The sequence below is a fragment of the Grampus griseus genome, assembly GCF_964374135.1.
Source record: "Grampus griseus genome assembly, chromosome: 3".
Taxonomy (NCBI): domain Eukaryota; kingdom Metazoa; phylum Chordata; class Mammalia; order Artiodactyla; family Delphinidae; genus Grampus; species Grampus griseus.
This window is the reverse complement of record NC_139019.1, coordinates 159832152-159843236: the sequence shown is the minus strand read 5'-3', so window position 1 is coordinate 159843236 and position 11085 is coordinate 159832152. Positions and strand designations below refer to the sequence as shown.

Below are 11085 nucleotides of genomic sequence, written 5' to 3'. Positions count from 1 at the left end.
GTGACGTCATGATGCCGCCCCGCCCTTTCTTGGTTACCCTCCCCAGGCCTTCCTAGCAAGGAGCGGCGCTCGCTCTTTCTTTAGGGGGCTTGGCCTGCAGAAGGCGGGACCCTGCCTGCCTTGGTCTTTGATTGGTCCAGCCCTCTCTAGAGCTGCTTCGAGATTGGTTGGCTCGTGTTCCTCTCCCCTCCCTTCCCGAGGCTTCCGCTTCCTGTTCGGACGAACGCTCCGGCAGTAACAATGATCGGGGACATCCTGCTGTTTGGGTAATTAGGGGGACCAGAGGATGGGACGTGAGGGCCCGACAGGGTGGGGGCGGTCCAGGTAACCGCATTCTCCCTCTGCAGGACGCTGTTGATGAACGCCGGGGCGGTGCTCAACTTTAAGCTGTGAGTAGGCCGCGTTGGACCGTGGCTCCATCCGGGGGACCCGTAGCCCCGCCTTCGCGAGCGTGAGCCCGGCCTACGCCGCCGGCCCCGCCCCCAGGTCCCAGCCCCAAGTTCCGCCTCCAACCGGGTCCATCCTTCTGTGACTCTCCGCGCCGCCGAGATTTGAACTCCGGACTCTCAGTTCCCCCGGGATCCCTCTGCTCGCACCCATGAGAGCCTCAGACCCATCCCCCGAGAATCTCTTAGCCCTAATCTGTACCCGCAGCCCCGCAGCTGGCTGCCTCGAACCACTCTCTCCACCCCGTCGGTGGCTGCAGGCATGGCTGTGATTGGCTGGGCAAGGGGTGGCCCAGGGAACATCACTGAACCGCGCAAAAGAGGTCACACAGCAAACCAACGGTAGGGCTAGAGCTCCCCTCTGAGCTGGGGATCAGGGCCCGGGGACTAAGTGGTCTGTTTGTCCTATTGAAAGTGGTCGCTGTCTGCTTCTGTTTGTAGGAAAAAGAAGGACACGCAAGGCTTTGGGGAGGAGTCGAGGGAGCCCAGCACAGGTAAGGTCTCCTTTCTGTACTCTGGAATTGGTACATTTCAGAGAGGACAGTTCTTTTTCACCAGTTTTCTTTTAGGGGTGTGTGTGTGTGTGTGTGTGTGTGTGCGCGCGCGCGCGCGTGTGCCTGAGTTTGTGCTGTTCCTTCTACCCACCTCTGTCATCCACTGCTTTCTCCTACCAGACCTCCCTGCGTAGGTCAGCACTCATATCACTTCTTACAGTTATAATTTTCTTTTATGTATGCTGTCATCTGGCTAATATCTAGCTCTCACACTTGACCTTAAGCTCCAGAGAAGAGGCTCCAGCTTGTTTTGGCTCATCTGTGTCCTTGCAGTTCCAGCATTCCAGCATGAATGAATGAATGAGCGAATGAATGAACAGCCTATTGTTTCCAGAATGCTGTAGACCTGTTTGTTTAATTTTCAATTAGATTAGCTTTCAGATAAATCAGGAGATGTCATATAAAGATTCAGATGTATGATTTTTCAAGAAAAATTGGAACATTCTACAACTTGGGGTTCAAGCGACCTTTTGACACCTGTTGAATAGGAGTTGCGAAGCAGGACCCCACTGAAACCGGGCCTGTGGCCTCTACCTCATCCCAGCCCCTGCCCCCTTTTCTTTGTATCATTTCACATGACTGGCCCCTGGAGGCCCTAGAATATATACTTCCTGCTAAATTGACACATGTGACTATTTGGAGTCTAATGGGACCTGTACGTGACTATTGTATCCATTCATTCATTCATTCACCAAACATTTATTGAATACCTATTATGTACCAGCCACTGTGCTAGATGCTGGGGACACAGCAGGGAACAAGACAGAAGTAATTCCTGCCTTTGGGTTGTACTCCTATGGGGTGGGACAAACAGTCCCTAAACAAGGAACACACAGTGAAGAAGATGTCGGGAGGATAGCAGTGGGGTTGCTGCTCTGGCTGGGCTGTGTGGAGGGAAGGCCCTCTGAGGAGGTGGCATTGCAGCCAAGGTGGTGGGTGCTATGATGGAGCATTGCATGAGGACTATAGGAACCCTAAGGGGCAGCGAATCTGAAGGCAGTCTGACAGCTCCCCTTTACTGGGGGCCTGCCAGGTGGTGGCTGCCTTGTTAGGTACTTCCTATGGGTGTTTCACTCCACCTCCATTCCTAAAAGGTAAGGAGCATTTTCCCATTTTACAGATGAGGAAACTCAGGCTCAGAGATGTGGCTCAACTTGTTTGTGGCCACACAGCAAATCAGCGACAGCATTGGGATTTGAGCCTGGGTTTTTCTGACCTCAGAGGTTGTCCTCTCAATCACTAGACTGTCCTTCTGTTCATTCATGCATTCATTCAGCAGCTGTATACGTTGCTTACCCACTACGTGGAAGGCACTATTCCAGCCCCTGGGGATGTGATCTATAGATCTGAGTTGGAGCTATGGTAGGTGGGAAATTGGCCACGTGGGCTCGAAAGTGGCGGGAGCATTGGTGACAAGGATAGTCAGAACGGTGGCTTCCCTCTGATCGGGGGCTCCCTGCTAGGCTCCTTCAAACTAGGACTCTGTGTTGGCAGTTGCCCCTGTAGATCATGCTCCTCTCCCTCCATCCTCTGCCTGGCTGACCCCTAATATCACAGTGGCTTCATTTATTGAGAGTGTCCTATATATCAGGCACCGTACTGCAGCCTTCCCAGTCCCCCATCATCCCCATTTACACAGGAGGAAACTGGGGCATATGTAGGCCCAGGTCACTTGTGTGGAAGGTCAGTAAACTCCAGCCCACGTTTTTTTTGGCTGCATTGGGTCTTTGTTGCTGTGCGCTGGCTTTCTCTAGTTACGGGAAGCCGGGACTACTCTTCGTTGCAGTGTGTGGGCTTCTCAATGCGGTGGCTTCTCTTGTTGTGGAGCATGGGCTCTAGGCGTGTGGGCTCTAGAGCACAGCCTCAGTAGTCATGGCGCATGGGCTTAGTTGCTCCACGGCATGTGGGATCTTCCTGGACCAGGGATCAAACCCGTGTCCCCTGCATTGGCAGGCAGATTCTTAATCACTGCACCACCAGGGAAGTCCCCAGCTCACGTTTAAGGTTGGAGTTCACACACTTTCCCAGTGAGTCTTCTTCTGACCCCACCTGCCTCCCGATGCATGCCAGGTTGGGTTCCCCCATTACAGCTCCCATGGCACTTGTCCTAGTGAATAATCAGGTGTGTGGTTACTTGCTTTTATATTGGTATTTGTCCTCCCTGTGAGCTCCTTAAGGCAGGGGCACGTGTCTCATTCCTTCCTGTATCCCCTGCACTCAGCTACTCCGTGGGATGAGTAGCCTTTAGTCAGCGTTTGTTCATGGTAAGAGAGGCCATTTTTGTGATCCTGGGCTCAGAGAAGGGCCTTGCCAAGCAGTGCCTTGCAGACATTCTGGGAACGGATCTGTCTGACATTTGCAGTCTGTGCTGGGCCAACACTTATATAGGCTATGCTACGTGTTGCTAACCCCGTGGCTTGGACAACACTGGACTTGTCTAAACCATGTAGAGCAACTTGTGCTCTTCATGCGCTTGGATGGTGCAGCAGTGCCAGGTGGCAGTCATGTTGGGTTGCTGTGGAAGTTTCTGAGCTTCCCAGTGTTCCAACTCTGGTCTGTGGATGACACTTTGGGTAACACGCTTGTAGATCATGTAATCTGGATCCATTCATTTCATTCTGGAGGCCTCAAGAGGCTGGGCAATCAATTCAAAACCCCAGAGGAAGGTTCTGGAACACGAGTCTCTAGAGTCTTTTTTTGTTTTTAATTAATTAATTAATTGCTGCGTTGGGTCTTCGTTACTGCACCCAGGCTTTCTCTAGTTGCGGCGGGGGTGGGTACTCTTCGTTGCAGTGTGTGGGCTTCTCATTGTGGTGGCTTCTCTTGTTGCAGAACACGGGCTGTAGGTGCATGGGCTCAGTAGTTGTGGTTTGCGGGCTCTAGAGTGCAGGCTCAGTATTTGTGGCACACGGGCTCAGTTGCTCCACGGCATGTGGGATCTTCCCCGACCAGGGCACGAACCCGTGTCCCCTGCATTGGCAGGCAGATTCTTAACCACTGTGCCACCAGGGAAGTCCCTCTGGAGTCTTAATGTACCAAATTCCCTCTTCTTGGAGTGGTTTCTGTTCCTTGGCATCAGAGGGGACTAGAGCTGGTCGTCACCAAAGCAGAACTCCCATTTTGCTTGCCTGAATTAGTATGCTTTTTCAGTTGTAAACTCTGAAAACCAGCTCAAAGTGGTTAAAGCAAATTGAAACATCGAAGCGTAGAATGGTCCTCGGGCACACGTGGATTCAGGGCTTAAACTGGCTCTCCAGCTTGTGACCCTCCCCAGCTCTCTTTTCCTCCTGATTGGTTTTACTATCAGGCTGGCTTGTGTTGACAAAGATGACCCTAGAGCAGGGCTTGGCACATTTTTCTGTAGAAGGCCAGATGATAAATAGTTTAGGCTTTGTGGGCCATAGAGTCTCTGGTGCAACAGTTCACCTCTGTAAGTTGAAAGTAGTCATGGATAATATGTAAATGAGTGGGCATAGCTGTATTTTAATAAAACTTTATGGCTGTTGAAATTTGAGTTTCATGTAATTTTTGTGGCTCACAAAATAATTTGTTGGCTTTTTTTTTTAACAATTAAAAAGTATAAAAAACATTCTTCATTCATGGGCTATACAGAAATAGGTGGCAGAGGCCAGCTTTGGCCTACAGGCCATGGTTTGCACCCTGCCTTAGAGGACTGGGCTTACATCTTTGCAGTCCAGCTAGCCTGGCAGAAAGCAAGTGCCTCTTTCCTGGTAGTTCGGGCAAAAGTCCCAGGGCTGGCTCTCATTGGACAGACTGGGGTCACGTGCCCTTCCCTGAGCCAATCAGAGGCTGAGTGCTTGGTTCTCTCAGGGGGTTGGTCAGTGGCAGCTATAGCCTGAGTGCTCAGGGCTGGGGAACAGAGGTGGCCCAAATGAAAAGCCATGCTGCCATTGGAACATGGGGGCAGTGGGTGTGGGGTGGGCAGAAGCACACTGCAGCCGTGACAACAGAAATGTTAGCACTGCTTGTGAAAATGCTTTCTGACCTTCCAGGTGACAACATCCGGGAGTTCTTGCTGAGCCTCAGATATTTTCGAATCTTCATCGCCCTATGGAATGTCTTCATGATGTTCTGCATGATCGTGTAAGTCCAGCCCGCCTCTCTCCTTCATTGTCATTATCCTCAGGGTCGCTCTCCAGAATGAACCTCTGATGATCGTTTTCTGTCCTCCCAGTCTGCACTTTTGTGTCATGCTTTCTGCTTTCAAAGTAAGAACTCTCCACACTAGAGAGGAAACTGGGGTCTGAAGGAATTAAACTATGTCACCGCAGTCCAGGCTGGAGCTTCGATTGGAACATGGCGTTCTTCAAGTCCTGGCTGTGCCTGGTGCCTCAGCAGAGGCTGCCAAGAGATGCCTTCCCCTGAGCCCATGGCTCCATCACCTCTCGCCGACTCTGTTGATTGTGCTTAGCCTATACTTGGCGTTGGCCAAAGTGGAAAATACGTCTTGAAAGGCCAGCGTGCTGCTGGGTCTTGCTCCCAGCCTGCTGGAAGCCAGCAGGAGTGCATTCAGGCTTTATTTCTGCTTTTTATGCCTATTTTATTTTCTCATTAGACTAAAAATATCCAATTGGATTGGTTTTCCTTTCAGTGTCAAGACCATGCTGTTAGTGAATTATGAGACTCATAGTAAACAGACTCAGGGGAAAAAAACAAGGAGAACCTGGGATTCTGGGCCAGGCTGTGCCCATCTCCATGTGCTTCCCCTAAAGAGGAAGAGAGTGAAAAGTTGGCTGTCTTGAGTCATTGAGAAGCTGAATTTGGGGTTGCTGTGTGGTCCTTCTGCCAGCCCAGTGGCTGTTTGAGGGGATGATTCCAGGACTTAGGAGATCGGGGGAGGAGGGGTTTCTGTGCTGCTGGAGAGTATTTTAGAGCCCAGAATGAGGGCTGTAGTGTATGCCCAGAGAGACCCTCTTTGGGAGCTCAGATGAGGCCTGCCTAGGTACAGAGAGGGCTCATGAAGAGATCAAGGAATTTGCAGAAGAGTGTACGAAGTATAACTAGCTGTCACAGGAAGTAGAAGTGTTGGGGGGCTCCTCCAGCCTTTGACTCTCTAGATTCCCACCTATCCATTCATTCATTTATTTATTCAAAACTGTCTTTTGAGGGCTGTGCTCTGAGATTACAGTTGAGACCGAAACAGCCATAGTCCCTGCCTTCAGCGAATGCACAGAATAACAGGGATGTAAAATAAACAAATAGGGGGAAAAATCGGTTGTGAGATGGAGAATTGGAAGGGGGCTCCCAGTTTAGGAGGGTCAGGGAGAGGTCCTCTGAGAAGATGCCATTCAAATCAAGACCTACAGAACGAGAGGAAAGCCTGCCATTTGCAGAGCTGGAGAGAGGCACAGTAGCACCAGAAGCAGCATTGGCAAAGGTCCTGGGGCAGAGAAGAACTCGGTGTGGTATCATCATTTTGTTCTTTTCTGTCCGTTGGCTTCATCGTCCTCTCTTACCTGACTAGCTACTTCTACTGCTCTACCTGCTGGCCTGTGACCAGGATGGTAGCCTCAGGCTTTGTGACCTCCCAGCTCAGCCCAAGGCTAGCTTAGCCAGTAGCCCAGTGTCCTGATTTTGATTTCTGGGAGTATGCAGGTGTCACCCAGATCTACTTGGATTGGGGGTTCCTGCTTCCAGCCACTTAGGTCAGGGGTCAGCAAACCACAGCCCATGGGCATGGGCCTCTGCCTATTTTCATGAATGAAGTTTTCATGAATGGAGCCCATGTCTGTCACTGCTTTTGCACTACAATGGCAAGGTTGGACCATTTTGACAGGCTTACAAAGCCTGAACTACTTACTGTGTGGCTTTTTACAGATCCCTGACCTAGGCCAGCTCTTTCAGCACATGCCGTGAGTAAGGGAAGCTTTTCTGTAGAACGGGCTCTGTCAGGGAGGCAGTGACTGGCTTTTTCAGGATATCAAAAACTGGAAATCACCTAAGTCTCCAAGAATAGGAGAAGAGTCAGGTAACTCGAAGGACACCCATACGACCAACTGACAAAACACCATCATTGATAACGTGCCTGAAGGTTCTGTCTACACAGGAGAATGGTTTGAAAGTAAAGAAGGTCGGGTGTCACCTGTATGCACACTCTGGTGTCAGTTGTGACTTGCACGTAGTAAACATTGAATAAGTGCTGAGTGGGTGTGTGAGGGAAATAACTTCCAGTGAGAGAGTTGGAAGGATCTACTCCAGACTGTCCACGGAGGTGACTGTGCTGTGACTGCTGAGGAAGTTAGTGGGCTCAAGGGATAGTTTACTATTCCATGTACTCATTTCTGTATTGTTGGAGCTGAGCTCAATTGGAAATTTTAAAAAGTCATAAAAAACTTGAAATACAGGGAGAAAGGTGTCTGAACATTTAGAGACCAAGGGCACTGATATCTGCGACTTTGAAACATGAAAAATAAAGTAGATGGATCAATGGATAGATACACAGTAAAGCAAAGCATTAATTGCAGGTGGTGCGTACGTAGGTGTTTGCTGAACTGTTATAACTCTTCTATATATGTTGATATCTTCATTAAAAAAGTATGGGCGGGGAGAAGATAGGGAGAAAATGAGAGTGTCAAACCATGGAAAAGGGTTTTAATAAGTAAAAAGTGGAAGTCAGTCTTCACAATTCAGTATTTTGTAGTATTTTCCTATGGTTGTGCAACCGTCACTACTCTCTAATTCTAGACTATTTTCATCCCCCTCAAAGGGAAACCCAGTACCCATTAAGCATTTCCTTCCCATTCCTCCTTCACGCAGCCTTGGGCAACCATTGATCTCCTTTCTGTCTCTATGGATTTGCCTGTTCTGGGTATTTCATGTTGATGGAATCATACAGTATATGGCTTTTTGTGTCTGGCCTCCTGCATTCAGCATAATGTCTTCTAGACTCTTCCATGTTGTAGTGTTTATCAGTATTTCATTCCTTTCTGTGGCTGAATAATAGTCCATTCTATGGATATGCCACAGTTTGTTTATCTGCTCATCAGTTGATGGATATTTGCAGTGTTTCCATTTTGAATAATGCTGATATAAACATCTGTGTACAAGTTTTTGTGCAGACTTAAGTTTTCAGTTCTCTGGTATATAACCAGGAGTGTAATTGCTGGGTCATATGGTAACTATATTTATCCTTTTGTGGAACTGCCAGACTATTTTCCAAAGTAGCTGCAGTAATTTTCATTCCCATCAGCAGGGTATGAGGGGTCCAGTTTCCCCACATCCTTGCCAATACTTGCTATTGTCAGTTTTTTTGATTATAGCCATCCTAGTGGATGTGAAGGTTGATTTGCATTTCCCCAATGGTTAATGACATTGAGCTTTCATGTGTTCATTGGCCATTTGTATATCTTCTTTGGTGAAATGTCTTCAGATCCTTTGCCCATTTTTTAGTTAGGTTATTACTGAATTGTAGTTCTTTTTATGTTTTGGATACCAGTCCCTTATCGGATATATGATTTGCAAGTATTTCCTCCCATTTGGTGGATTGTCTTTTCAGTTTTGTTTTTTTTGTTGTTTTTTTTGTTTTTTTTCTGGTACACGGGCTTCTCACTGCTGTGGCCTCTCCCGTCGCGGAGCACAGGCTCCGGACGCGGAGGCTCAGCAGCCATGGCTCACGGGCCCAGCCACTCCGCGACATGCGGGATCCTCCCGAACCAGGGCACAAACCCGCGTCCCCTGCATCGGCAGGCGGACCCTCAACCACTGCGCCACCAGGGAAGCCCATCTTTTCAGTTTTTTGATGGTGTCATTTAAAGTGCAAAATCCTACAATTTTGATTAAGTCCAATGTATCTGTTTCTTCTGTTGCTTGTTCTTTTTGTGTTATAGCTAAGAAGTCATTGCCTAACCCAAGATTATAAGGATTTACACCTAAGTTTTCTTCTAAAAGTTTTATAGTTTTAATAGTAGGTCTGTGATCCACTTTGAGTTAATTTTCGTATATGGTGTGAGGTAGGGATCCAACTTCATTCTCTTGCATGTGGTGACCCAGTTGTTCCTGCCCCATCTGTTGTTATTTTTTCAAATAACCTTTTTATTTTGGAAAGAGTGTAGATGTATAGAAACGTTGCAAAGGTAACACAGAGAGTTCCCATATACAATTGAGCCTTGAACAACACAGGAGTTAGGGGTGCCGACCCACCTCACAGTCGAAAATCTGAGTATAACTTTACAGTTGGCCATCCGTATCTGCAGTCCTGCTTCCATCGATTCAACCAACCTTGGATTGTGTAGTACCGCAGTATTTACTATTGAAAAAAATCCACGTATAAGTGGGCTGGCGCTGTTTAAACCTGTGTTGTTCAAGGGCCAACTGTGTATCTTCTTAACAATTCTGTGGTTTTCCCCTGTAGGCCTGTATCATAACCTATTCCCAAACTTCATGAACATTTATACAGTTTCTAGGCCTTTTCTATTCCAGATTTTCTTCAGTTAACAGAGTTATCTCTAATAATCGTTTGTTTACTCAAAGGTCTTTTTATTTATGAAAGTCACCACTGATTTGCAGTGATAGAGAATGGGCTAAAATAAAATGTTACAGATTCATACCAAGTAGATACTTTTTAAAAGAGTTACTTTTTTTTTAAGTGTACAGTTTGGCAGCGGTAAGTGTGTTCACATTGTTGTGTGACAGAGTTACTTACAAAATCAGAAAATGATGTAAAATGATCTTAGTGATAGTAACCAGAAAATATTTCCTGAAAGTGTTTTCAAGGCAACCGCTTCCCATCCTCATGGATGTTTCTGCCCTCTGACTTTTCCAGGCTCTTTGGCTCCTGAGCTCCAGGTACAGAACCGGAAACACACCTTCTCAGAGTGTCTCTTCCTCCATTCCTGACGACTTCAAGAATGTTTCTGACCAGAAAACCGGTGACCTTCCCAGAAAGTCCAAGCTTGTGGTGGGTGGAAAAAATGTTCACCAAGATGAACAGTTTCCCAGCCACGTCACTGTTTTCTTTTCAAAGATATTTTCACTTTGATCTCTGCCTTGAAATGCTGTCTACTTAAAAGAGTTTGAAGAGTGTTTATGTGAGGGGCTGTGGTATCTAGATTGTTTAATCAGATCAGAATCCCTCTTCTACCAAACTTTCACCCATCTGGGTATTTATTGGTTTATTTTTAATAACCATCCTTTTTCGGTTCAAATTATACAGATTTTTAAAAATCTTTTGTATCCAGGGATCTGAAGCAGAAAGGTTGGCTTTTAAGTTTGATGTAGCCTCTTATTGGACTGCATTTGTGAGGAATGAACAAGTTCATTGTTGCTGGGTCTGTGTCCAAATTCCTTCCCCATCCCAATGGGCTCTGCTTGGCCACTCCATGCTGCTGAGGTTGTCCCCAGGACTTGAAGGGTGAAGTGTTATGGGTTCCTGTGGAAGAGAGGTGCAGAGCAGTTGGCAGGGCGGATGGCGGTTTTATGAGAAACTTTGCCTTGCCTTGAAGCCCTCTATTAAAGTAACTTTTGGGGCCATTAATTGTATAGTTTTTAGAATGAGAGTGATTTATGTGGTGATATTGGGACCCAGTTCTGAAAGCTTGGGTTTTGGGGTCTGCTTTTCAAGTGGATGATTTCAAGGTTGAAAAACAAGCCTCATTGGAGGAAATACAGCATTTTGCATAGAAGCTTCTTTGAAAGGGATTCCTGGTTTAATCGCCAACATGACCACTTGGGTGGTCAGTGCCTGGATCCTACAGGTGTTTGATTTGTTTGTTGTGGTTTTTGAAATCCTAACTTGCAGGTAACCTGGTAGGAGGAAAGAATAAATATGCAGGCTCTTAGAACTAAAGAGCATTGAAAATAAAGCTCATTTCTAAAAAGGACCTTTTGTTTATACATTTTTTAACCAAGAAGTCCTTTGTAAATTTTTTTTATTTTTGATACTTTCATCAGGTTTTTTTTTTAATTATTGAATATAGTTGATTTAAAATGTTGTATTAATTTCTACTGTAGAAGTTAACTGTCAATTTGAGTTGTTTCAAATTACACTTTGGGAAACACCTAGGATTCATTTATTGTGGAGGCTGTCAAAAAGTCAGAAAAGAGGCAATGTTAGATACTCCTTTTCA

The 11085-nt window shown here is 46.8% G+C and overlaps 1 protein-coding gene across 3 annotated transcripts; it reads left to right on the top strand.

The window, feature by feature from the left end:
- Positions 1 to 177: 177 nt before the first annotated feature.
- On the top strand, positions 178 to 10839 carry SMIM7 (small integral membrane protein 7; the record flags this gene model as incomplete). 3 transcript variants are annotated; one of them, XM_082650065.1, is made up of 6 exons in its annotated part: positions 217 to 266; positions 348 to 389; positions 655 to 788; positions 888 to 940; positions 5014 to 5104; positions 9783 to 10839. In XM_082650065.1, exons 3-6 carry the CDS (start codon positions 709 to 711, stop codon positions 9796 to 9798), a joined length of 240 nt encoding a protein of 79 aa, XP_082506191.1. In that variant the 5' UTR covers positions 217 to 266; positions 348 to 389; positions 655 to 708. The 3 variants fall into 3 exon arrangements, with proteins under 3 accessions (XP_082506193.1, XP_082506192.1, XP_082506191.1); XM_082650066.1 differs by lacking the exon at positions 655 to 788 and having other exon boundaries at positions 180 to 266; XM_082650067.1 differs by lacking the exons at positions 655 to 788; positions 9783 to 10839 and having other exon boundaries at positions 178 to 266; positions 5014 to 5108.
- Positions 10840 to 11085: the final 246 nt, after the last annotated feature.